We start from the raw sequence: 27542 nt of genomic DNA on the forward strand, positions 1-27542 counted from the left end.
GTTTGTTGTATGATAGATCACTGTGTTATGAACCCCCAGGTCACATTTCAGTCACATAAAGCATCTCCAAGTTTATAAAATTAAGCTTGAAATCCTGAAAAATGAGGCAGTAAAGTCTGCTCCAGGATGGTGTGGGCGTGTCTGTTGAATGAGCTGAAACCACGCCCACTCAGGACACGGGTAGTCTGCAGCATTAACCCCCTCACTCATGATGTCATACTTGGAAAAATATTTTCCTCTAAAAACATGAACCAATAAACAAAACATGCATAACTAAAACTATGCAATGAAACATGAACATTATAGAACGGTACAAGAGTACAAGAGTGAATTCCTTTGCACAAAATGAAGCAGAAGTCCCTGCTCCAGGTGACTGCTTCCTTCCACAAGAGGGGTGGGGTCATTCTCTACTGTGGGCTCATGACATCGTGAGTCCACATATTGGCCCCCCCCCCACATGAAACCAAGCCAGGAAAGAGGTGAAATGGCCTAAATCCAGAATTCAGTCTCATGTAGATCTCAGAGTTTTCACATGTTTACAACAACCATATTCCAACATTTCTAGAGTGTTAAGACAAAAACTTTGGATTTCACTTTACAGGGTCTTTAAAGCATTCTTTGAATGAACTTGTCACAAATATTTAGCAAAATGAGTTAAGGGTATTTCAATGTGTTAATTCTGAAATCCCTAACCCTAGATCTGAAAGCTACAGAGATATACATCCACTATCAAACTGCTTATCCTGATCAGAGTGACAGGGAGCCAATCCAAGCTTTTACTGGGTGAGAACCAGGGTAAATCTTGGACATATTGCCTGTCAAGCACAGGTAGATACAAACAAGCAGTCAAGCTCACAATCACATCTACGAGCAATTTAGAACCATCAAATTATGTAGCGAGCATGTCTTTGGACTGTGGGAGAAAACAGGAAAGAACACCATCATGCATGGGGAGAATGGATGTAAACTGCACCCTGACAAAGATATAAGTCAGTGACCTTGCTGCAAAGCAGCAGTGCTAACCACTGCTTCACCATGCAGCCCCAAACATAGAAATACTGGATCAAAACCTAAATGTGCTAAATAAGATGTCAACAAAATCTTAAAATTGTGTAGAAAATAAACTTGACTGAACTGTATCAAACATTGACTTGCTTTATAAATGTGTGTCCTATAGGTCATCTTTGTTCTTCTTCAAAATGCATGTCAAGTTTGAATGTGAACTAGATTGAATGACAGTCACATAATTCTGGTAATAAATTGAACAAATATTTAATATTTACTTGTTTTCTATCCTCAAATATCACAATAAACGGCAGCCGCTCTCTAATCAGCAACATCAGGTCAAGGCAGGAAACAGCTTCACCTTTACCCTACTTCCCAACATTCATTACCCATGATTCCATTTTTCTCAGCACCGAAACAGGCTGTGAACGATATCAATCACGATTTGACATGACACAACGAGGCTTTTCATTTGTAACGAAATTGTGAGTTGAGAGACTAAAGTGAAAAATAAAAAGTCTAAGGCTACTAGAGGCAAACCGCGAAATTATCGAGTAAATACGTGTTTTTACCTAAAAACTACAGTACCCATAGTTCAGTGCGCCACTTCCAGTTCCGGGGTGAGTGACCATCAGCCTGCAAGCAGGAGAAAGGTGAGGGAATTGTTTGATCTTGTTGTTTTTTTATGTTGTGCCTAAGTTTTTTGAAGTCTTTAAAAATAGAATCATTGCCAATGTAGCTGCAAACACGCCGACATTTCTATTTATACGTTTGAAAAATGTAGTTTTGGGCTTTTTAATGGATGAAAGTAGTGTAAGAGTGACGATTAAAAACGCAGGCTGTTAACTGTTGAATGATTTTTCTCAACAGCTACCATATCCTGTTAGCTTACACGTCAACGTAACTCAAGTAACTACTTTAATAGCTCATATATTTTTAGGGATATCATTAAATGTCTTATTTGAAATGTGTGCACACTTAAGCTGTTAGCTGACAAGCTAGCGTTAACAAGCTACTGTTAAACACATTTAACTGAGAATTAAGACTGTAGGTGAAAGTAGCAACTTAATAAGAAGCTATAACAAATCCCCTCAAGTAAAAGTAAAAAGTACTTAATTTCTCAGTACTGAAGAGCTGTACAGTAGAATATGATTTTTCCTTATTGATACAAACAACATGATAATAGATCTCCAGACAGTTTGTTCAGGTGAAGTTACCTCCTTTAATAAACTTAAACACAGCAACATTGACAGTGTTGATTGAACTCCTATAGAGTTAAATTTAACACTTGAAAAGTTTATGTATTGGTCCACATTACATATTGTTAAACTACACTTTTGAAAGTGTTGCATATTAAGCTGCAGTCGCTCCTGAAAATTTATGGCAAGGTGGTTCTGAACGAAGCAGTGTCAACTTAAAAGCAGTGTAATGTATGCTCATGAAGAATGTGTCCTATGCATCCTTTAGAAACAGCTAAAGTCACATATGTGAACTCTAACTTAGTGGATAACTTCACTCATGGCGCAAATGGGTCTTAAATAGGGCTGGGCAATCAGTCGCAAATTAGATTAAATCGCAGTATGGCCTGCTGCAATTTTCAAATCGCAGAAGTTGCGATCTTTCTTTAACTTGAAATGTGTCAAAATACCAGTCTAATAAATAAATTAATGTACTTTTTCCGCCTCTGGTACAGAGTAGCTACTTTTGCTACCCAAGGGGCTTGTCCACACGTTTCTGAAGTCTTCCCCTGGTTTCTTCCCTCTCTGTTTGGCTCATCTCAGGTTAAAGTTTGTGTGGATGTAGTGTCTGTGGAGTGCTGTGATGCCCCTGGAGGTCAGATGGCCATTCCCACAATGCCCTGCTTTGGCATGGAGGATCTCCGGCTCGCTGGTTATGGGCATGGTGGGCTCCTATTCCTACTTCTGGACCAGTAAGTTTGAATCACGGCTGTAAGAATTTACTCTTTATATCCATGTTTAAAAATGATAGTCAGGAATATTCCCAAGAGCTTATATACATTTTTTTCCTGTCTCCTGCTTCATTTTTAGAGTACATGAACTACCTGACGGTCCACAATCAAGATGTTTTGCTGGACCTGATTGACCAGCGGCCCTCGGACACACCTCTCATTACTCTGTCCAATCACCAGTCCTGTATGGATGACCCGCATATCTGGGGTACAGACAGATGCACAGTCTTAACATTTCACAATTACTGCATCAGAAAACAGTGAAATAATCATGCATGTTTGTAACAGGTGTCTTAAAGCTCAGGCAGCTGTGGAACTTCAACAAGATGCGGTGGTGAGTGTTATTTGATTCTTAATTTCTGTACTAATTTCTGTGACTTTTGGTGATTTTTTTGACTGTAGAATTTTAAATTTTCTCAGGACTCCTGCAGCATCTGACATCTGCTTCACAAGAGAGCTTCACTCCAGGTTCTTCAGCCGTGGAAAGTGTGTACCCGTCGTCAGAGGTGAGTCTTCTCTCACGTTCTCTACAGCCCAGTTTAGACCAAAAATCCAGACTGTTTTAGAGCATTGCATTGGGCATTTGTAGATGTGTGAACTGAGCCATTGTATCTTGAAATACAGTCTTGTTAGCCAGTGTTTCCTCTACAGTTAGAGGCAACACCAGTTCCTATAAACCCTTGATTCTCAACTGATGGGTTCAGGACCCAAAAATGGGTCACATCTTCCAAAAAAGTCAACTTTTGTCTCGTCCATAGAATATTTTTCCCAAAAGTCTTGGGGATCATCAGGAAGTTTTGTGGCAAATGTGAGATGAGCCTTTGTGTTCTTTAGAATGCTTCATCACTGCTCCTTCCTTAATTCAGTGGATAAGTCACGCTACATGCATTGATGCTCAGTTAAGGCAAAAACCGTCATCATGGCATTGAACCGCATTTCTTTGTCCAGCTGACACCGAGAGTCTCCAACCAGCTCTGGAAGATTTTAACAGTCTGACTAAAACTTTCTAGAATTTTTCAAGAATTGCATGTATGAAAATGTCTATTATTTGTTCTCTGCAGGCGATGGTGTTTACCAGAAAGGCATGGATTTTATTCTTGACAAACTAAACAGAGGAGAATGGGTGCACATTTTTCCAGAGGGTATGTTTCTTTATATGCTTCTTTATTTATGTGCTGACCTTATTTGTTTTTTGTAATTTAAGAAAAGTCTTTTTTCTGTCTCCTCTCCAACAGGTAAAGTCAACATGACAGAAGAATTTGTGCGGTTAAAATGGGGTGAGTAAAGAGCACGTTTTTGGCTCTTTATAATTTTATAATAATATAAGTGTAAGATAAGAAATGCTCCTTTATAAAATGCCTCTGCTTGAGTAAAATGGCTGATGATAATTATTTCTTTTTTTTGTGTTTCAGGTGTGGGTCGGTTGATAGCAGAGTGCTCTCTTAATCCCATCATTCTGCCGCTCTGGCATGTGGGTGAGTAACAACAACACTGCAGATCATAACTCATTAGCTCACATGTTCTGCTGCTTCATCAAAACTCTTTTTATTATACGGTAATATTATACGTGTTTATACTTTCTTCAGTTGGGTTGCTTTATGGAGCGGGAGGTTTAGATATATAAATATGTGCATATTTTTCTGATATGCTTTTGGAGGCTGCAAGAACAGTGTTGACTTTTTTATAAATAAAGATCCATCCATCTTCTGCTTATCTGGGGCCGGGTTGAAGTGATATCCCTATCCCCAATGGCATTTTCAAACTCTTTCCGGGGGATCCCAAAGCCTTCCCAGACCAGGCAGTATGTATAATCCCTACAGTGCATTCTGGGTCTTCGCTGAGGTCTCCTCCAAGCTGGACATGCCCAGAAGACTTCCAAAGGCAGGTGCCCAGGGGGCATTCTGATCAGATGTCTGAACTCCTTACCCAATCTCTAAATCTAAGCCCAGCCGCCCTCCTGAGAAGACTCATTTCGGTTACTTGTATTTGCAATCTTATTCTTTTGGTCATTACCCAGAGTCCATTGCCATAGGTGAGAGTTGGGAGGTAGATTGACTAGTAAATCTGAAATTTCGCCTTCTGGCTCAGCTCCTTCTTCACCAAAACAGACTGGCAGAAAGCCTGCAGTACTGCTGCTGCTGTGCCAAGGCGCATATCAGTGCTTCAATGCTATAATGCTCCCTTTATTGTCATCGAGAACAATCCGGCGTTTACTGGACTTGGAGGTGCTGATACTCTTTCTGACTGCTTTACACTCAGCTACAGACTGCTCCAATGTCTGCTGGAGGTCCCCAGCCGAAGAAGCCAACCGAACAACATCATCTGCAAAAAGCAGAGATGACTCGGCTGTGCCTTGACAGTCATAACTTCCTGGTGCAGGAGGTGGAGTGCTGTTGCTACATATGTTTAAAAATACTTAAGGGAAATGACCAAATCTTGATGATTGACGTGCATCCCCTTGTCCAGATGTAATATTTTTTACACACTTGATCTGCAGTTTTCAGATGCATTTTTTTGCATCCATAATCTATCACTCAGACCTTGCACACTGAGTCTGTTGCATTTTTATTTGCAGCAGCGCTGGTCTTCATTAATCACCATCTAAATGACTTAGACTGATGCGAAAATTTGCATAAAATTGAACCTGGTGCAAATAAAATAATGACTAATGAAAATTTCGGCATCAGCATGTAAACATGAGCTGGATTTTCTATTTTAATGTATGAAAAATTCAGACGATGAAACAGACTACATGTGCCAAGGCCCTAACACTTAACACTGTGGTTTATATTTGGCACCTAGACCACCAGGAAGGTAATCTTACAAAGCTAATAGATCGTCCAGATTCCATGTCTGTCATCAGACAGATCCCTCCTTCAAAGCTTTAGAATGAGAGGGTTGTTCCCAGTTGGAGAGTGACCAGTATATCAGCATCATTTGAGGAGAAAGAGGTGGTCAGCAGTGCTGCTTACCCTACTATTAAGTTTTTGATTGTCTGTGTTTCTTTAGGTTTTAGTGATGTTCTGCCGAATGTGAAGCCTTACATTCCTCAGGCTGGCAAGGTAGGAACAAATCCATCTGATAAAAAGCAGTTTTATATTCTGTTCACTTTACTTCGTTACAAGTATGGTGTCTATAAAAAGTATTCACCCCCTTGAATGTTTTACCCTTTTATTGATTTTATAAATCATAGACACTGTCTGTGACTGTGGGTTTGCTTGCAGAGAATCACAGTCCTGGTGGGGAAACCGTTCAATGTGAAGGATATCGTTGAATCCCTCCGAGCTGAGAACAAGAGCCAAGTAAGGACAGAACCAGACACACCTGGAGAAGCCAATAAAAAACCTCTGTGTAGAATAAAAATACTGCCAGTTCGTGTGTCTGTTGGAGTCTCAGAGATGCAGAACTTAATGTTTTCATTTTATACAGACTAGCAGAGCAGAGGAGGATACTGTGTCTAAACTGTATATAAATAATAATAATCAGAAGTTTCTAGTGTTTTTGTGCACTTTAGACTACATGCAGAAGTTTCATTCTTTTCTTTGCACTTCCCTCACAATGAAGAGATTTTAACTCTTGATGGTAACATAAGGTTAGAAAAACTTCAGAATAACAGAGATAATGTTATAAATTTACAGTATGGAAAAGTATTAAACATTTTAACAACCTTGGCAGCTTTTATTTGATTTTTCATGTCAAATTAAAGCAATAAGATGATTAAATCTGTGAGGTTAACGATGTGGGGTGCACAGAGCTCATGTCTATGCCCCCCATGTACAGAGGCTCTTGTCATCCTGGGATCAGATCTAACCTGTGGCTCCTATCCCAGGCCATTCCCACCTCTATTTGCCCCGGTTTCTAACTATCCACTGTCCTTTCAAAATAAAAGCATGAAAAACAATAAAACTTAAATTTCTTTTGGGGTCAATAAGGTATCTAATCTAACCTAAATAAATCTGAAAAGAAGTGCTTTAATAAAGGAAGAAATGCCATCATTAAGTACCTAAAACGTCATTTTTTTTGTAGTTTTATTGAGAGCTTACATTTTGTCTTTCAGATGGAAATGAGGAAGACTTTGACCGACTTCATCCAAGGGGAGTTTCGGAGCCTGAAATCCCAGGCGGAGGCACTCCACAGGGAGATCCAGACCAAATCATGAGTCCCAGCTGACCCACGTCAGCCTGCAACACTCCTCACAGCCAACAAGACTGAAGATTTACCCGAATGAAGGGTAAAACCTTTACAACCTCAAATCAACCCACACAAAGGATTTTATTCACCTGTTTTTGGTAGCTGCTCTGTTTCTTTTCTCCATCTAAGTGGTCTTTGGTCCCAGAAACGTCTGAATGTTTTAGTCAACATTTTTCCACATAAGTTATGGAGTCAGGATCAAAGCGATTCATGCTGAGGCAAAACTGTAATTGTTTTAAAAAACAGGCGTAATTTTTTATTTTAAGACAGCTTCTCCATCTTTAGTTTTTCAAATCAAAATATCTGCCTGAAAGAGGACAACAGGTTTGTAAAATGAACTCGATTGATGGACTTAAGTTACTTGAATTAACACCAGAAAATGCTGTTTGATCTTCAGGAAGCCAGTCTAGAATGTCAGGTCAGACGGTGGTAGCTGATTTCTGCAGTCAGTTTGGCATAACTGTTGCTGATTTAACTGGAAAATTGAGCTTCAGTTATTTCGCCTTTGTACGTTCAACCTACAATCAGAGTCTGAGTTATTAGGATATTTGAACTCTGAGTCTAGGTTTTTTTTGTTTTTTCAGATGCATTTTTTGGATCCACAATATATAACCTGCACAGAAACCTTGCACACCAAGTCTGATGCAATTTTTTTGACAAAGCATGGGATCGTATTTCCTTTTAACATGTTGCAATTGCAGACTTCCTGTGCAAAGGTCCTTATTGCCCATATTTGATTATTGAATGCCTAAAGATTTATGTGATGTGCCAATGCTGAAAGTTTTGTATCTGAAATGTTTGTGGAAATTTCAATAGTTCTTCTAGACGGGTGGTTTTCAAACACCTAGATGAAGCCAAAATCCCAAGGCACCATATTCACAACCATGCAGAATAGTCTTTTTAGTTTTCAGGCGCAGCTGTGGGCCTCAACCACTGGTATAAAATACGACAACAAAATTCTGCTTTTTTCATAATTCATGTTTTCAAAAAGTACTGAAACTTTTTTAATAAGACAGAAATAATCCACCATGAATTTGCAGGCTAACTCTTGGTCATTGTCTAAAGTTTACAAAAACACTGGCAGCATTTAGGTACCAAAACATAGCCAATATTTATCTGCAATTTAGTCAGTCTAGGTGCAGTTTGACTGCAATTTTGGTAATGAAAACTAAGAAATTACCAAATATTGGTCACCTGGACCTTCTATTTTTGTTTCAGTGTTATCAAACCGGTGTTGATATCGTTTGATATTTACTAGAGTTAAATGAAAATTTTACTTTTTTTTTTTTTTTAATTTTATTTTTTTTTACCCGGCAACCCGTCATCATGCAGCAAGGTGCAAAGTAAGGTTATAAAAGTATTTGTCAGTTTTTTATCCAAGAGATTAGAATTAAAACCAAGAGTTTTACATTACCTAAACATACTGGAAATGTAGTTTATTTACTAGTTTAAATGCTAGAATGTTAAAATAAGCAGTACAAAAGAGGAAAACTTGTTAAATGTAATGTCAACATTTGCATCAGTAGGTAAGTATTGATATTTTTTTCGAAGAGATCTTCACTCAAAGCTGATGTTTGCTTTTTATACTAAATATTAGTATGCATAATTATAAAGTGACAGAGATTTATAGTAAGAGTATGATCCAAAAATTAGTACAGAATTTCATTGCACTTCAGTTTTCCCTTTTTTCCCCTCTAGATTTGGACTTTTTTAAATGTCTTGGTAGCTTAATATTACAATAACAATGAATGCATTTCTCAATATTACAAGTGACTGACTAAGATATCAACAATAACAAGATAAATAAATCAAGATCTCTAGAAATGTATCAGAATTGACTCGTTATTCCAGAGCAACAGAGTAAAATAAATGTGGGTGCATGTTCTCTTCAGGTTTCCGTAGAAACTCAACCCCTTACTGCATGATAAGTTTGACAGCTGTCTACAGAAAGTGACTGTTAGCATAGTGTTACTCTACTTCTGTATGTTTTTATGAAGTTCATGCTGCTTTAAACCCGTCAGCTGTGGTATTTTTCCACAGCATCGATCTTCAGTCAGGTTGAGAATAATTTCTCAGAATTGTAGATATTTTTCTTTCCAGATAAAGTTATAAAATCCACTGTTTTCTTTCTGTAGATCCTTCTTGATTCCTCCCCTGTTTCTGATGTAAATAAATTATTTAATCAGAGATCAATGGCTTTTATAAGGAAGAAAAGGCCAAGGCTCAGAGATCTGTGGTTATTTTATTAATGTGATGCCTTACTGTGAATGCCACTCTTTCCTACTGTACACTCTGTGAATGCCCATAAAAGTATTTGACTTTTCTAAATGTTCACTGCGTCTTCTTTTATGAAGGAAAACTGCCATGTGGGTTCATGTTTACCAACATCTGTCAGACATAATCCCATCCCTAAGGATTTGGATTTTCATTTGGAATATTTTAGGCTTGCAAACTGTAAACTGTGGGGACAAATTAGAAGGCGGGACTTCCTGTGAACTGACCAAATATTTGTGTCCTTCATTTGATTGATCTTATGTAATTTTCTTATACTTTGAGATACTGATGTTTTTTTTACTTTCATGAGCTCGGAGACATCAAGATTAAAATGGCAAAAGGGTTGAAATATTTCACTTTATGTTAAATTAGTCTGGAATAACTCAAAGTTTCACATATTGAATTGTACAGCAGGAAAATGTATCTTTTCTATGATATTCTAATTATTTGAGGCGCACCAGTGTAAGTCAGAGAGAAGCTTATATCTCATTTGAAAAAGAATCAGTTAATTTTGAAAGGTACTCTTACTTTTTAAGAGCAAGTCAGACCTCCTTCCTGCTTAAATATCTTGAAATAAGATGTTAATTTTAAATTTTCACCTAAATGTTGCTTTAAAAAAACTGATGAGATACTACTGACGAGGATTTGGACAAATATGCTGTCCAAGGTTTTAGTTTTGGTAGTATGCAAAGAGAGAATGGGTTTGTTTTATACATCTCCACTCTTATATTACCTCTATTACATAACAGGACGTATTTTATTATTAATCGAGCATCGGCACGAGCCGCTTCTTCATCTCACGTCACGTGATCTTGCTCGACGTCACCTGCTGTCAGTGCTTCCAAAGATGGCGACGACAGGGACGATGCACCTTCACCGCATCTCTGCGTCTTTGGCCGTTTTTCTCGCATTATTTAGCATATTGAACAAGGCAAATGGCGATGAGCAGGTGCCACTTATTCTGTGGACAAGCGAAGGGTAAGAAATTATATTTTTTTCTAATGTTTTCTTCGTTTTCAGAGCAGAGGCGGCTCCGTAGGATGATGGGGTTGACGCTCTTATTGCTTCTAGCTAACAGCTAGCTGTAGATGTGGGGATGTATGGTAGCTTTGCCATTTCTCCACTTCAGTACAATTAGATAATGACTTATTCATTATTTCAACACTTGAATTGTTTGTTAAGGAGCCGTAACATGAGAATATCCTGGTACCCCAGTGAATGACAGGTGCAGCATCATCTGCCATCTCTCTAGACGTGCATTTGTGGTTTTCAATTTGAGCAGTGTCATTAAGAAAAAAACGTAATTTTGGCTCGAGCTCAACGTATATCTTTTACTTATTTTATTCGGAAATCTTTACGTATTATTACAGTCTGGAAAGCCGACTCTTTTAAGTAAAAAAAAAAGACTTTTGGCTCACAGCAAATTGAGCCGGTGTCGCGGTTTTAAATGTAACCGTGTTAACTGGTGACTTGGAGCTAACGGTTTGCGGCTGCTGTAGTTACAGCTGCTGTTGTAAGCTGAAAATGTCCTAAAAATGCCTACTTATGCTTTATTTTCTTTTTACAAAGTAAAAACATACGCGTTAGATATGTATTTAATGAGAAAATGAAGAAGATTCTTATTACTATATTTACAAATACACGACAGAAAAGTCCACTACACCAACAGGGATTGTAATGACATTGCTTTCAAATACATGTTTTTTAATAGGGAGTTGGCTCTGTTTCGCAGCTACAACAGCTTTCACTCCTCTCGGAAGGCCTTCCACAAAATTTTGGAGTGTTTCTGTGGGAATTAGTGCCCATTAATTCTGTAGAGCATTTATAAGATCAGGATGTTGTGCAAGAAGGCCTGGCTCGCAATCTCTGTTGCAGTTCAACCCAAAGGTGCTCAAAGGGGTTGAGGTCAGGGCTCTGTGTGAGCCAGTCAAGTTCCTCCACACCAAACTCATCAAACCATGCTCTATACTATAGTATTTGCTTTGTGCATTGGGGCACAGTCATGTTGGAATAGAAAAGGGCCTTCAACAAAATGTTGCCACAAAGTTGGAAGCGTAGCATTGCCAAAAATGTGTTGGTATGCTGAAGCATTAAAGGTACAGTGTGTAGAATTTGGCAGCATTTCGCCAAACAGAAACGGTGTAAATGGGATATAATATTTATATATTTCTGTGAAGTATGTTAAAATAAGTGTCCAATCATCCCCTTAAAACTTTAGTTTTCTTTTTACAAAATTAGAGAAAAGCTTTTAAAATTTACATTACCATGGGTCGCGCTCACGGAGGTTGACATAAGGAACCAGAAAGAGTGAAACGCGACTTTTAAATACGAACCTGCCCGCCAGTCCTGAAATCTACCTGGAAGGCAGGTGGAGCTTACAACTGACCTATAATCTATAAAAATAATGGTTACAAAAATGAATGAATAAACCCTCACCTCATCACTGCTGTAAATGATGTCCAGCTCACGATCCTTTTTGGTCTTCACAGGCTCTCGTTGCTTAGTGATGTGATGTTTTGGTGCCATTCTAAAATCTGAAAGCTAGATGTCGCTAAAATTTCAAATTCTACACACTGCACCTTTAAGATTGGCATTCACGGGAGATAAGGGGCCTAGCCCAAACTCTGAAAAACAGCCCCATACCATTTTCCGTCCCCCAGCAAACTTCACAGTTGGCACAATGCAGTCAGGCAGGTAACATTTTCCATACCCAGATTCTCCCATCTGACTTCCAAAAAGAGAAGTGTGATTTGTCACTCTACAGAACATGTTTCCACTGCTCCACAGTCCAGTGTCTGTGTGCTTTACATCACTCCATCTAACCCTTGGCATTAGGCTTGGTGATGTGAGGCTTGCATGCAGCTGCTTGGCCATGGAGACCCATTCATGACGCTCCTGCTGCACAGCTTTTGTGCTACATTAATGCCATCGGCAGTTCAGAACTCTTCAGCTACTTGGCGACTTTTACACACCAAGCACCTTAGTAGTCGTTGATCCTACTCTGTGATTTTACATCGTCTTCTGTTTCATGGCTGAGTTGCTGTTGTTTCCGCAACGCTTCCACTTTCTATTATCACTTAAAGTTTGCTTGACTATGGCAAAATAAATACTCCTCATAATCTCTCAGGTATAAATAAATGCTGAATGAATGACATGATAAGCAGTGTGTAAATGCTGATGGTGGTCAGAGACGGCAAACTTTGTCACAATCTCATTATTTTACTCTTAATGTAAATTATGACAAATTTTATATGTTGTCTATTAGCAACATTTTATATTGCTACAGTATGTTTCTATATATTACTGTATGTAAGTTTCATAAATTAAGTTTCTATTTCTTGTGTGTGAACATGTACTTGAGAATAAAACTCTGTTGTGATTCTGATTTCCCAGCTCCAGCACTGAGGTGTAGAAGATTATTCCTCTGTTGATAATAATATTTGTCCTCCTCCTTTCAGAGTCTCTGCTCCGACTCAGACTCCTCCTTCAGCCGGTCACATCGTGGAGCAGCATCAGCTCTCCTCTTACCTGGAGAAAGCTCTGACTGAAGGCCCAAAAAATGTTGTGCTGTTCCTCCAGGACAAGGTAGGAAAATAAATAATCACAATCATTTTCACTCTTTATGATTCTGTGTCATTGTAAATAAGAGTTTCCCTTCAGTGATCTCTCAAGTATAAATAAAGGCTGAATGGATAAAAAATATAATAAACAATGTGAAGTTGCTTAACATTTGGAGGCTGTTAAAATTTTACACCCTTAAGAGCCTTTAGCAACCATAAGGCAAGTTGGCAAGGCAGGTTTATTTGTATAGAACTATTCATACACAAAGCAGTTCATAGTGCTTTACAAAGATTAAAAGGAAAAAGCTTTTAAAATACAACAAGAAGACATTACAATGAAATAATGAACAGACTTAAAATTTGAGTTCATTTAAATAAATTTAGGTTTAATGATAATGGCTCACATTATACATTACGCTGTAAAAATACTATACATCCATATTTTTCAATAGTTTTTTTGTTAATTTTTTGAACCAACTCCCTCTCTTCTCATAAAAATTAAATGATCTTAACGTTTAAGAGATTTAACCCCTTAGATGCCAGGTTCTGTCACTATGCCCCCTGTAGTTTGGATGCAAAATAGTAAAAAAAATTAGCTATTTTCAATATTATGCATGCAGAGTAGATTTTTTTTTCTTCCTGTCATCAGAGCCAATCATTTCTGGCCACATTAATTTTTATGCATTATAATGCCAGGTGGAATGTCATATGTAAAAGAAGATTACACAACCTTTTTCTCTGCTTGTCAGCAACATCAAGATAAAGTTACTGACCCTTTAAATATCACCAGAACAACCCTTTAATCTCAGCCCATTCTGTTTACACTGCAGGAAAGGGAACAAACATTAACAAGCTTAGCAGGGTCTCAGCTGCGTCTTCATTCATTAGACAAACAGATGTTGAATGCACTTTACTGAACTTGCAAATTGGCATTTTTTACATATAATCAATCTATATAATGCAATTTTTAACGGTTTATTTGTATGTTATTGTGTGCCTCCCTTATTGTTGAAGCTAATAATCTTTGTTATAAGGGCAACAAAAAGATTTTTTTAAACTTTAAACTATTATAACACACTAACAACTCTGAAAAATGTTTATTTGTCCAACAATCTTTCTAAAATTTATTTGTTGCTAATCTGAGATTGTCTTTCCTCATCCCAGATGAGCATCGAAGACTTCACCATGTATGGAGGAGCTTTTGGAAACAAGCAGGACAGCGTTTACCCCAACCTTGAGGTAAAAATGATGCTATTAACTGTTTCAGCTGCTTTAGTTATTTAAAAAAAAAATCTGCACTTCTGGTGTTTCTGGCTCAAGCAGAAGAATCAAATGAAGCAGACCTCACTGTAACTTTTGCATTAATAATAATCATAATAATAATTATAATCATAATAATCATAATAATGATGAGCTTGTTTGGTTTATTTGTCCCACAGGGCGCTCTGATGTCCTCATCGTCCCCACTGGTCCTGCCTGCTGTGTCCTGGCCTGCCTCCAACACTGTGATTGGTCAGCTGCAGGACCAACTAGAAACGTCCCCTCTGTACATGGACCCCGAGACTCTGAGTCAGCTGAGACTGAACGCCTCCTCTCCTGCCCTGTTGGTGTTCAGGCTGCCGTACGGGACGGGGTAAGATTACCGGATTCGCATTAAACACATTTGCACCATGGGTGAAGTTATCCACTGAGTGAGAGTAAACATCTGTGACTTTAGGTACTGCCTAAGGACGACACAGTGCAGTTCCTCTATTGTTAAATAATCAACACTTTTAAAAGTGTAGATTAACTTTATGTAGTGTTGACTGATATAGACACTCTAAAGTGTTAAATTTAGCCCTGTATGAGTGTAATTAACACTCACCTAACACAAGTACCCAGGCTCAACAATTTCATTTGTTCCTCTTTTTTATGCAGAGCTGATCTGATGTCAGCTAAAGACATTCTCAGTGGGAATGGTGAGTCTGGCTTACCTCTCTCTTTGTAGATTTTAACATGAAGATTGTTCACTCTCATTGCATGTGATAGTCACTTTATAAATGTAATGCACATAGTTGTACCTTGTTTTTCAGATGAGGTGATTGGTCAAGTGATAAGCACCATGAAGAGTCAGTCTGTCCCATACACGGCTATTTACACAGCACTGCGGCCTTCCAGGGTGAGCTGATGAGTTATTATTCATCATATGAAGCATTTATAATGAGTTTTTAGTCCTGCAGCAGTGAGATTTGTGTGTTCTGATGATTTTTTTCCTTATAGGAGGCAGCGTCCCTCTCCATGGAGGCAGGATTGGGTGGAGGTCGTTCTCTGCTGCAGTACAGAGGAGGATGGAGGGAAAGGGAGAGAGAGAGGGAGAGGCAGCGCAAGATCAACGAGAGGGCCCGGATCTACGGACCCGTGGAGTTCAAGGTGGAGCAAAGATAATCCTTAAAGCATGTTTTTATTTTATCAGAAAAGTTGATCATTGATAACTACTCACAGGAATGCCAGATTCACTTGTTTTCACTCTCCTCAGGAGGGGGAGGAAACCTGCATCCTCATGTGGGCCAAAAGTCTGTCAGTAAAGATTCTTCGAAAAGGAAGCTGGGAAGAACATGACCTGACCCCATCTACCTTCGGAGAGGGAGCCAGCCCCAAACTCCATGGCTCGACCTGCAGCAAAAGCAAAGCCAGGTATGAAATACAGTAGTGGCTACACACTGGCCAATTTCAGGTCTGATTTGTTCCCTCCAGTGGGTTTGGATGTAGCCTGATTTGAGACTTGTTGCAGCTGATTATTGGTCTGAACAATCCTTGTGTGAAGTTGATATAGTTATTTTACTGCTCCTGAACAGGTTGCTGCCTCCCTGATCTTGATTAATTTATGAATCAATATATTTATTAAATATACAACATGTTGGATATTTAACAGGCAACTAACATGAACACAACTGTGACCAGAGCCAAGTAGAGTTGGGTTTTTCACAAACTGGTAATATCTAACCTTGCAAAGTAAAAGGATTTGCCAGACTCTATCTCTGTTATCAGGCAAATCCATCTTAAAAAGCTCCAATCTACAACGTTTGTGTTGTACACTGTACACTGTTCGGACGAATCAGCATCATTTAAGGAGAATGAGGTAGTAGCTATGGGCGGGGTTTAGTTATCCTTAGCTGTTTGCAATGGCTGCCTCTAGTGCAGTGATTAGCATGGATGTAGCTACAACATAGTGGCAGTTTTACCAGAACTGGACCATATTTCTGTATGAAACAAAGAATATAAACAACAATAAAAGCTTTTCATGATAGAAAAGATGTGTTTGCTCTTCTGCTGATCTTCCTCAGCCTGGGTTTGCGATCGTTACGGCTGGGGTATGCCGGTGTATCCAACAGCTGCTGCCGTGATAGCTATAAGTTCGTATGTAGCTGTGGGAAAGCAGCAGTTTAATCAGAACTGGAGCACATTTTCTTTTAAAACAAGCCCTCAAGAGTCACATCAAAAGCTTGTCTTGGCAGAGGAGTTGTTTTTGCACATCTCCTCATCGGCCTTGGAATTAATTTTATTCAGAGAAGCTCCGCCATTCACAACTTCAGCAGCAGTAGCCTGTCAGCTCAAAAGCTGTGCATGCGTATAACCTAAGTTTGTCTTGTTGATCTGATTGGCACGTCATACATGTGACGGAACATTCCTCCAATCACCTTCCAAGAATGTTCTGAAAAGTCCCACCCTTACCAAACGCTTTCTATGGGAGCTTTCCCAGATGAATGTAAAATACATCCATGCATCTATCTGGTGTGTCCAGTTAGGTGGTTTATACCTCAGTTTTAAAAGCTGCAGGTATCTAAACAGTGCCTGAATCAATACTTTTAAGAGGAAAAAAGTGTTATAAAAGTCATCAGCTGCCAACTCTGATGCAAGGTGCAGATTTGATCATTTATACAGACATGTCACAGTTATAGCGGCATTAAAAATTAAGGTCTTTCACTTTTTAAAGGGGTTTTTATTTTTTACTTTTTTATGTCTAACTCAAGACTTTTAAAAACTTTGTAGGGATGTGCAGGAACCCTGTATGAGCACAAGGTGGCAGTCATGGTCTGTCTGTAGGAGCTCAATGTTTGTATGCTCATTTGTACATTTTTTTCTAATTTAAACCACAAAAAAATAATTCTAAGAACTTAGAGCTCATGCATGCAATGGCTTACAACTGCTAAACTCTCTAAACTCTCTGTGGTCAAACACAAATAGTCAAGATCACAGCTTTGCAAGTCTGTAAACATACAGGTTTTTCTCAAAAAAAATATTTTTTTCCTGTAATTTACTTAAAGAAGTGAAACCTCCATATGCTCTAGAATCATTTCATACAAACTAATATATTTCAAGACTTTTTTTTTTTTGTTTTAATCTTGATGATTACGGGTTACAGCTCATGGAAATTAAACCATTACTGACTGTGGAAACTGAAAACACTGACCTTCAAGCACCTTGAATTCTCTGCCTTCCTGATCTTCCTCCAGACTCTTGGACCTTGATTTACAAATGAAATGCAACATTTAGTTTCATCTAAAAACAGGGCTTTTGATGCCGTTCTTTTCTCCTTAGTCCAGGTGAACTTTCACATCATTTAGCACACTTTGCTCATGCAGCCCTAAAATATTCTGAAAATAACTCGGGGAAAAGTATCCAGACATATCCTAATGTGCTTGTTGACAGCTGTCTTATGGAAGGAGGGACTGACATGCAGTTTGTATTTTGTCCATCTCATTAAATTTTTGGTTATTTGCAGGCTCGTTCTGAACTATGAGGATGTCCTCGGCCACAAGAGCTTCAAACTGATGTGAGTTCACAACACACGTGTGGGAAACAGTTGAACATAATTCACTCTTTTTGTTTAGTACCATCTCTTCGTGTTTGCTAGAATCTGTTAAGCTTGTGTATCTCTGCGTGTCTAGTTTTGTGATGAGCCAGCGACACTACAGGGTGTCTGCGCGCCGCTGGTTCACCATGGACGCTGTGGAGCTGGAGTACGACGGGACCAAAGCCACATTTAATGGCAGCAGAAACATTTATGCCCCTGCTGAGTACTCGTACCGCTGCGAGTCGGTCACCAGCTTCCGTTGGCCCCTTCTAGTCCCATTCACATCCAAAGATCCGGCCAATCAGTGGAGGGTCTCCTTTGAGGACTTTCAGGTAGGATTGTGTTTTATTTATTTGCAGTATCAAGGAGGACGCAACTGAAGTTTTGTTTTTTTATAAATAAACTTTTATTTAAAGAAGTAACATCACCAATGTACTGTCCAGAGTCCGCGTCTTTTATATGCTGAGTTGTAACTAAGCTTGTTTTGACATTGAAAGCAGTGAGCCATGCTATGCAACAAATCTTAAGGTAACACAATAAATAATATTTAATTATTCAATATTTACTTATCTGGTAACTGCCATATTTTTCAACTGAACAATTTGACCATTAAGAGTTTTATCTGATGGATTTTTTGCCCCTGAAACCGGCCAAAGGCTGACGAATGCCGGCTAACAGTCACTGAGGATAAAGGCTTGCTACAAATGAATTTAAGAGCCTTTTCTGTTGATCCTAGGGAAGATGAGTACTTACTGCAGCTCCCTACTGATGAATTTGAGAGTTATACCCATCCGTGTAACTTCTCATTATGACCATTGTAATTCTGTATGTTGGTATTAATGTTTGTCTTATATACTAGTGAAATATTAAAATTGTACAAACTTAACAGAGACATAAAAAACCTCTCTGCATCTTCCTTCCCTCCACAGATCCAAGGCTTCAACGTGAGCGGCAGCGAGTTCTCATATGCCAGCGACTGCGCCGGCTTTTTCTCTCCAGGTATCTGGATGGGTCTGATGACCAGCCTCCTCATGGTTCTGGTGCTCACTTACGGCCTGCACATGATCATGCAGCTCCACACCATGGACCGCTTCGACGACCCCAAGGGCCCCGCCATCTCTGTGCCCCAAACAGAGTAAACACACCTGCAGTTTCATCTTCATCTTCACATCATTCCTACTATCTTACTGCTCAATGCTTCCTCTTCCTCCCCTTACATCCCTCCTGTTCATCTGTAGTGTCAGCATTTTACAGAGTAATAAGTGATGTGTTCAGAGTCAGGGTTTAGTCATCACTGCGTGTGTCTGTTCATAAATATCAATCCTGAGACAGAGCACACTAGCCTAGAAGTATTATATGTGGTCATTTATGACTATGTGATCTCTAGAAACAGCTCATTTTCATTCTGATGATTAAAAGAAGTTACAAAAGGACCAATTATAAAGCCAACATACAAGAGGCATGTGTTGGAATTGACTTTTCAGGCTAATCTGTCGATATAAGGTTAAAGATTGTACATAAAGGGACTAAAGTTACTATGAATATTGAAATGCTATTTATTGATGGAACTTTTTGTGTGTTTACATTTGTGTTTGTTGTGAAATGTAGCTGTTGAATGAAGAATGATAGATTTATCATATCACTCCAGAAAGGGACATATGCAAATCATAAAGGACCACTAAGTTAAAGAGCATTAAAATTCAGACAGTCGTTTGTGGATTATCTTTGTGATTGATTCATTAAAATGTAAAATTTAGGAGCTTTTTATTTTGGATTTGTGTTTGTTTTATTGTCAGAATTTTAAATACTGCATTTATTACAAGCCAGACTTTTACAACTGACGTGCACTAAAAAAGGCTCAATGTGAAACTATTTATTTTGGTTTATTTATTTCATGTTTTTGATTGTAGTGAATATCAAATGTGAGGTCCTGATGATGGTCCTGTGTCGTGCAGCTGCTGTGACTCCAATAAAATATCTGTGAAAAACAGTTTTTCCTTCAGACACCTTTTTGCTAAGGTTTAATGTTGATTCCAGAAATGTCTGCTTCTCAAAAACTGCTGTAAAATCAAAATATTTTAATATTTTTTTCCACTTTAAATGAGTCAGTCTTTTAAAACTACTTCAGCCTGAGATATATCTAACAAATATTAATTATATTAATGGTGGTGGTGGTGGTGGTGGGGTGGGGGGTGGGGGTTAACCCTTTTAATCCCAGTATGTTTGCAAAACTACTGTTTTATTGAAAAAATATATACATATAATAAAAATTTTGATAAAATACATTTCAAGGAGTATTACTATTTTGCCCTGGGCCAATTTCTGTATTTATGTCAATTGTTATGGGCCAATAACAGGCAGAAACATTGATTCTGATGAGAACAGCCCCATACCACTATCCATCTTCCTCCAAACTTCAGTTAGAACAGTACAGTCAGGCAGGTAACATTCTCCAAGTTTCACCTACTCTGTAGAACACATTTCCACTGCATGGCTAATGCTTGATTTTACACACCTGTAGCAACAGGTCTGATTGAAACACCTGAATTCAGTAATTAACAGGTGTGACCAAATACTTTTGTCCATATAGTGTACATCCCATCCCATTAAGACATACAACAGAATATCTGGCATGTTAGGTTACTGCAACAAAAAAGTGTCCAAAAAGCGAGAGTGCGTGGAAAGATCACTGTGGTACCTTTCCCGACTGTAGACAGACACTTCTATCTAACTTACTGAGCCATACTGAACCAGACTGCTTCATGGAAACACAACAACAGAGAAACACCTGGGTACTAACATTCATTAACCTACAGTGTGTCTCTGCACTATGGGAGGAAGCTGGAGTTGGAGAGAACCCAGGTAGAACACGTGATAAAGGATTTGACCCAGGAACCTTTTTGCTATCAGGTGACAGCGCTAACCACTGTACCACCATGATGTAATGTGATGTTTAACCCTTTCATCCCTAGGCCCTTTTTCAATGTTTAAGCTTGAAAATTACATAACCAAATACAATGGAGTATTTCTCTGCAGCTACAAAGTCTACATGAATAAGCTTGGCATCAATGTAGAGATAACTCTTTACAGATGTCAGCAGACGTGTAAAATCCCTGCAGAAGTTACTGGGAAATAAAGATGTAAAATAGCATAACTTTTTTTTCTGCCTAAAAATTTGTACACTTTCAGATTAAATATCTCCTGTGTCACTGGCATTGTATTGTATTGTTAAAGCATTGAGGGTGCCCTGTTTGCAGTAAAGTACTGTATTTAGAGGAACTGTAGCTTGACATCTTTTCTTTCTACAGGTTGTGGTCTGAGTTGTGTTTTTTTAGGTGGAAAATGTTGTGCTTGTTAGTTTGCTGTGGGCTTCAAACGGTGTGTGACAGGACTTTGTTGACAGACTTTGAGACTGCCTTTTAAAAGTTTTCCTCAGAGGAGAGCTAGACCCAGATTTGGGGCCTCTAGGGATGAAATTTGTGCAGTAAAATCTGACTGAGAACAGACTAAGACCAAGAAGAAACTTTAAATACTTTAATTTGCATTTTAAAACACAAGGAATTTAAAATGCACCAGAAAAGAAATATGAAACATCAAAAACTTAAAATAAAGGTCAGTTTGCAGAAAAACCGTAACCAAGTCTTATAACAGGACATAAGGTTTTACACATTAATAATCATTTGCATCAACATCTTTCCCAGCATCTCTCTCAAAATTACCCAGGCTGGAGATATTTCTTAAATATAATAACAATAATTGTAAAATGAGGATGTCAATGTGTTCATGCGGGATCTGCAAAAAGACAGAAATAGAGAAATTGTAAATTATATAGGCAAAGCCACAATAACACTGTGAAGACTTTTTCTTTCAATTTTGCATTTTTAGAATACAGTAGAAAAAAGTTGCAGTGGTGAGTAAAATATAAATGAAAACAGAATGCAATTATTTTATTAACAATATAATATTACAATATAACAATATTTATAAACATATTGGATGTTAAAAATAAGCCATTTTACCTTTTTATGAAAAATATTAGCTCATTTTGAATTTGATGGCAGCAACACATCTAAAATAAGAGGTAAACCTGATTTAATGTTTATGTGCTATTGTGACTAAAATATGAGTTTATGAGATTTGAAAATCATTGAGTTCTGTTTTCATTTACACAGCGCCCCAACTTTTTTGGGGTTGTACTTACAAAACTTTAAATAATAACCTGAAATTAAGTATACTATGATAGTGTAGATCATGATTTTAAATGATTTGATATTTTGTAATAAATTCTTATGGTTTTTAGTTGTAATTTTTGAAAACTGACTATATAACTTTCATACTATTATATTCCTTTTCCCATCAGGCCCTCAGATTTACTCACATAGACACGTGTAGGACACCTCCAGGTATTTGTAGGTGCCATAACAAGGGTCTCCAAACTCTGCGTTGCTCGCTCTGATGGCACAGCTGTTTTTTCCATTACACCTATGAGTGCAGAGTGAAGCAGTGAGTACAAAACCAATTTTTATTTAAAGCATGCTTTAATGATTTTAATGATAAAGAGTAAGCAGCTGTACCTCTCAGCCACTCTGCTCACAGGCCTGGAGCAGTAGATGTTCTGGAGCTGATTCACGGAACGCTGGAAAGAGCAGATGGAGCGATCGAGACGTCCATAATGGGCGCCATACAGTTCAATAACCTGGCCGACGTCTGACACAAGGAGGAGGAAGATGATGAGTGTTAAAGTACTATTTTTTCTCATTCAGCTATCAAATAAAAAAAGACTTAACATAAAAAAGTGATCTTACCACAGCGTAAGGTTGCATAAGAACCCTCACAAGCGACCAGGTGAACTGTAAATGTAACAAATACTGATAAAATTCACAATGAAATACAAAAAAATAGGACAAAAAAACAGGAGCTAAAAGTAAACCTAAATATACGGGGGCAACAGGATGAATATTTAACCCCTTAAAGTTTGTTGTATCATATTTGATACACACTTTTATGATACCACTATCTAATCAAAATGATCGTAAATGACTAAACAAAACTTCTGAATACAATCTGATAAATTATAAAAATGCCCTCAAGTGGATTATCAGTTACCAAAAACACCTAATGTATCAAATGAGATTAATATATATTTATATATATATATATATCTATATATCTATATCTATAGATATATAGATATATATATATGTTAAATTTTATGGAAATTTAGATTTTTTTTTGGATTCCATTAGAAATTGAAATAATCATTTCAGTTCCAAAATATTATAATTTTCTGGCTATAATTTGTGTTTTCAGGTGGAAAATGCAGGCATGAATGGGATAGTTTAAGCTTATTTACAGCTTTGCTTCATGTTAGATTTTCTTATGAAGATGTTTGTCTTACTTGCTGGCAGACAGGTAAAGTTGGTCTGCAGGTATTTTGAGATGCCGTAGCAGGGATCAGAGGTTCGAACCACATCTGAGTTTAGTTCACACACTTTCTTTCCGTTACACCTACAGGGAAAGAAAAGAGTTAATAGCATGACCTCACTTTCAAACCTCACATTTTCAGTGTAACATTGTTAAGTGAGCTCATAAACAGTTTAATATCAGTGCTCACTTCCTTCCTGCCCTATGAAAACATTTTAGGTCTATGAACACTTATCAAAGACAGTTTTGATCATCAGTATTTTGGTTAAAGGAAAGAAATCAAACCAAAGCCTCCTTACTAATACTTTAGACAAAGATCCAAGCTAATTTATACACTCTAACATACACCTTCTGCATTTAGATATCACTAGTTTTCCTTAAACAAAAGCATCCTTTATATGTTCATGTAGTATAGAATGCGTGTTTTGTAGTTTTTAGGGTCAGTACCTCCTCCTGAGGGTGTCTGCAGTCCCTCGCTGAGAGCACTGTGTGTTGGCGAGCTGCTGAGGAGAGCGTCCTTCACTGCAGGTCACTCTGTCTGCACGTCCGTACAGAGCTCCCTGGACACTGATCACTCCACTGTCTGTTTGTACAAGGACAATAGAAGGTCACAAACCTTTTTATCAGATGAAAAATTTTTTGCTCTTCATCATTTGACATTTCATGAACAGTCCATTTAATCAGAAAATTCAGTCCTGATCAGGTGTGCTGAAAAATCTCATGTCTCATTTTTGACAGTTTACCATGCAAATGAGGTATTCATTTTCTCAGTTCAGGTCTTAAATAGTCTTTAATTAGATTTTTCCCTGCTATGTTCTTGACATTTGTCTGTGAGGTGCTGTCTGATTTTCAAAACTTTGCCATCACCTGTTATTACATTAAAGAAGAGATTTTGTGTCAGTCCTCCTTATTAGAATAGGGATTTGTGCTGGTAGTGCAGTGTAGAATTATCAGGAGGCAGTGACTCTCTTGTTGACTTTATCAACACAACACATGACAGACGTACCTGACTGCAGACTAACTTCCCCTGGGGCACACACAGTATACACTTAGTCCTGTCAGGTAACATCACTTCTTGTGCTGACATCACCCATGTATCCTTACACCTTTTACTGCATGATGATGAAATAGTTCCATTATTTTATATTACAGTAATGTGGGAATATGTAAGGTTTAATATCATATTTTTCATTGGTAATTACAGAAGATCTCAGGAGGGCCAGTAATGCAATAGTAATGCAGCAGCATGGTGAATCAGCATTAATGCAAGCAGGGAAGTACATCATTTTAAAATGCAGCGCTGTGTTGAGAGAAAGAGCTGTGATTGGCTGTGGGATCAGCTAGCTGTCAGCTGATCACTGTGTGAACTAACACTGAGCTTCATTAATCTATCTAAATGGCAATCACTGGTAGCATTAGCAATAGCAAGGGCGATCACTCTGTTACAAGTGACATCTTACTACATCTCAACACATATAAACACTCTGCCCTGGTGCATGATGGGAAAACTCCACCCCCAGATTCAAAATGGCAGTGGGCGCTACTTCGATCAATGACTTTCTACAGAGTTGGGGGGAAGCCATCTTACTCAGAATGGAGTAGAAATTATCATATCATATGGTATTGCGTAATATTGTATACAATAGCATTTAAAACTGAGGGGAAGGAAAAGTATCTTTATGTTTGACAACTTTAACTTTGATTTTTCTTCTTAGTACATCTGAACAAAGCTTTAGTTTCTCTATCTCTGTTAGATCTTCACTGTAAATGTCTAAATGTTAATGCACAGGTGTCAAACTCAAGGCCCGGGAGCCAAATCCGGCTCGTGGTAAAGTTGTTTCCGGCCCGCAAGATAATACGATCTTTCTATTATAACTGGCCCACCAGTATGAGGTGTGCAGATTTCCTCCAGTAAACATGTAAACTTAACCTTGATGATTTAAAACATCCTTGTTAAATTATAAAAATCTGAAAAAGTAAAGAGTAAAAGAAGTTAAATAAAAAGTCAGGAAGGTGGGAAGAGAAATTAATGTTGTCGTTTCATATTTTCAATTTTGCATCTCACAATTCTGACTCAAACTTATGATTTTGACTTTTTTCATGTCTTGACCTTCAAGGTTCACAATTCAAAAATTGTAAGCCATATTTTTACCTTTTAAACTTCTGATTTTGACTTTCTATATCCTTCATTTGCTTTTTAAAAACATAGTTTTGCCTTTAAAGTTCATGTTTTGACCTTTTGAACTAATAAGTTTGACTTTATCTCAGACTTTGAGCCTTTGAACTTAGTATTTTTATTTTTCATCTCAGACTGGTTTATTATCAGTGTTATTTATATTTCTAAATTCTGAATCTGGGATTGACTAAATAGTCCGGCACTTTGGGCTTCTCATCAGAGCGAATCTGGCCCCAGACTCAATATGAGTTTGACACCCCTGTGTTAATGTGTCTCACCACAGCTCAGCCGTTGAACACTGATGCTGTCATCACATATGGTAAGACTGTCTGTGGAAACAAGCACAACAAATATTTTACAGATTGAGTTCAAGTGTGTTTAAGAGGTTCAAAAAATATTTACCCATGCAGAGTTAAAATATTTACCTGCTGATATGAGCGAACACGTCGCTGCGAGCACTGAAAAAAAAAGTTCCAGTTTAACTGTGTGTTTTTTTAATGATTACACACCAAAATTCAACGGTACAACATTAACTAAATACAGTTTGTTTCCATCAAGAAGTCTGACAGGACGTGTGTGCTGATAAAGAGCACGAGATCACTGAGACTTTTCACAGTGTGTATCACTCCGCCTCAAACTAGAGCTCTCAGTACAGTGATCTAACATCACAGCAGTTAGTTCTGATAAATTTATATAGCTGGAGCCTTTGAATCACTAAACAGACCCTTGCTAACAGCTAGGTTTCCATGAGTAATCTGTTTAGATCATATGTTTATAATTTTGCATTTAAAAACACATTTTCAGCACATATTCCAAAGTTGCACAAATAGTTCCCTTGTATTGATTAGTGAATCAAATGAAGAGTGATGGATGCTACCTTTGTAATAAGGCAGTTCATGAAATTTCACCCTTGATGGATATTCCTCATTCAACTTTATGTTGAAGTGGAAGCGTTTAGGAACAACAGCAACTCAGACATGAAGTAGAGGGCTATGCAAAAAGAGTGGAAGGTGCATGGTACTCAACAGTCACCAACACTCTGCTTATACCATAGCTAAATGTTCTGAACTTCCACTGGTGTTCCAAGCACTGGATAGAGTGGTGTGAAGCACACCGATACTGGACTGTGGAGCAGTGGAAATGTGTTCTGTGCTTGAACTTATAAATGCTCTACAGAATGAATGAGCTAAATTCTCACAGAAACACTCCAAAATCTTGTGTAAAGACTCCCAAGAAGAGAGGAGGCTGTGATCGCTTTGAAAATGGAGCCAACTCCACATTAATGTACATGTAATATAGAAACTACGGTTTTGTTAGTTTTCTGCAGTTTTCTAAACCCTAAACCTCTTGTTCATGCTTTCTGTCATTTACAAATGAAATACTTTCTATTCAGTATTAACATTTTTGGCAGAAATTGATTCATTTAAAATGCAGAGACTAAAACAAGTAATAGTTACTGCAGTGATTTGTCAGGAGAGTACTTACAGAGTGTGCTGCTGAGGCTGAAGACGAACATGGTGCTGGTAGAAGGCTGGAGGATTCACTGATGGCTGCTTGAACTCAGAGCTGATTTATATCAGTGGATCAGGAAGTGTTTACGTAAAATGTTTTGATAGATCCTGGATTAACATGACTCACAACAAGGCTGGGGTTTACCTGGTCTAAAGACAAACTCAGGCTTGGTTTTATGACTTAAAGGGTGCAGCAGACTCTGATAGAGGTCAGAGAGAACCAGTTACCAAAAGGAAATACTCACTGCTGTGTGATTCACAGAAGGAAGCTCTCAGTATTTATAGAGCAGTTTTAAATACAGACCTCTCCCTCTGATCACATATTTTTATTATGGCCTGATAGTGAGGCATGGTTCTGGTAAGTTTCCTGCAGGCTGCAGAGAACTTATTGTAGATCTGTAAAGTCTCTCTGATATGTACTGAATGTCTACCTACATACCCTTCTATACAAGTGAGCGTATTTGTCCAATATCTGCCCACAAACATCTCTATACACTAAGGCTGAACCATTTTAGAAAATAATCTAATTGTGATTTTTTTGCCCCAATATTGCATTGAAATCTGATATGCGATTATTCCTTAGGTTTCTTTTATTCAT

General features: G+C 38.0%; 4 protein-coding genes across 4 annotated transcripts in view; 2 read left to right on the plus strand and 2 right to left on the minus strand.

The window, feature by feature from the left end:
- The window catches only part of LOC121517796 (tubulin alpha chain-like), a 1079624-nt gene that overhangs the window by 46889 nt on the left and 1005193 nt on the right, over positions 1-27542 (minus strand). The window lies entirely within an intron of this gene.
- Positions 1612-9488, plus strand: tafazzin (tafazzin, phospholipid-lysophospholipid transacylase). Its single transcript, XM_041799837.1, has 11 exons — positions 1612-1658; positions 2787-2935; positions 3054-3182; positions 3263-3308; positions 3395-3480; positions 4036-4116; positions 4210-4251; positions 4387-4449; positions 5984-6036; positions 6199-6276; positions 7032-9488. The coding sequence occupies exons 2-11, from the start codon at positions 2827-2829 to the stop codon at positions 7131-7133; spliced, it is 789 nt and encodes a 262-aa protein (XP_041655771.1). The 5' UTR covers positions 1612-1658; positions 2787-2826; the 3' UTR covers positions 7134-9488.
- On the plus strand, positions 10277-19837 carry atp6ap1a (ATPase H+ transporting accessory protein 1a). The gene is made up of 11 exons (XM_041799830.1): positions 10277-10417; positions 12898-13024; positions 14164-14238; positions 14439-14632; positions 14917-14957; positions 15072-15157; positions 15259-15408; positions 15515-15672; positions 17762-17812; positions 17928-18165; positions 18763-19837. Exons 1-11 carry the CDS (start codon positions 10287-10289, stop codon positions 18970-18972), a joined length of 1461 nt encoding a protein of 486 aa, XP_041655764.1. The 5' UTR covers positions 10277-10286; the 3' UTR covers positions 18973-19837.
- On the minus strand, positions 21452-26969 carry LOC121517804 (L-rhamnose-binding lectin SML-like). The gene is made up of 9 exons (XM_041799850.1): positions 26919-26969; positions 25859-25891; positions 25712-25762; positions 23705-23840; positions 23232-23341; positions 22639-22683; positions 22408-22540; positions 22212-22315; positions 21452-21625 (listed from the first exon to the last, which is right to left on the minus strand). The coding sequence occupies exons 1-9, from the start codon at positions 26947-26949 to the stop codon at positions 21615-21617; spliced, it is 654 nt and encodes a 217-aa protein (XP_041655784.1). The 5' UTR covers positions 26950-26969; the 3' UTR covers positions 21452-21614.

Source organism: Cheilinus undulatus, linkage group 11 (assembly GCF_018320785.1).
Source record: "Cheilinus undulatus linkage group 11, ASM1832078v1, whole genome shotgun sequence".
Taxonomy (NCBI): domain Eukaryota; kingdom Metazoa; phylum Chordata; class Actinopteri; order Labriformes; family Labridae; genus Cheilinus; species Cheilinus undulatus.

What these genes read in the sequence shown, in the direction of transcription:
- tafazzin (XM_041799837.1), top strand. Translation starts at nt 2,827, where the DNA reads ATGCCCCTGGAGGTCAGATGGCCATTCCCACAATGCCCTGCTTTGGCA. An exon ending in AACTTCAACAAGATGCGGTG is followed by an intron (nt 3,309 to 3,394) that starts GTGAGTGTTATT and finishes AAATTTTCTCAG; the next exon opens with GACTCCTGCAGCATCTGACA. An exon ending in GAGCTGAGAACAAGAGCCAA is followed by an intron (nt 6,277 to 7,031) that starts GTAAGGACAGAA and finishes TTTGTCTTTCAG; the next exon opens with ATGGAAATGAGGAAGACTTT.
- atp6ap1a (XM_041799830.1), top strand. Translation starts at nt 10,287, where the DNA reads ATGGCGACGACAGGGACGATGCACCTTCACCGCATCTCTGCGTCTTTG. An exon ending in AGACATTCTCAGTGGGAATG is followed by an intron (nt 14,958 to 15,071) that starts GTGAGTCTGGCT and finishes CTTGTTTTTCAG; the next exon opens with ATGAGGTGATTGGTCAAGTG. An exon ending in TCTCCTTTGAGGACTTTCAG is followed by an intron (nt 18,166 to 18,762) that starts GTAGGATTGTGT and finishes TTCCCTCCACAG; the next exon opens with ATCCAAGGCTTCAACGTGAG.
- LOC121517804 (XM_041799850.1), bottom strand. Translation starts at nt 26,949, where the DNA reads ATGTTCGTCTTCAGCCTCAGCAGCACACTCT. An exon ending in CAGCCTCAGCAGCACACTCT is followed by an intron (nt 25,892 to 26,918) that starts GTAAGTACTCTC and finishes TTTTTTTTTCAG; the next exon opens with TGCTCGCAGCGACGTGTTCG. An exon ending in GTGTTCGCTCATATCAGCAG is followed by an intron (nt 25,763 to 25,858) that starts GTAAATATTTTA and finishes TTGTTTCCACAG; the next exon opens with ACAGTCTTACCATATGTGAT.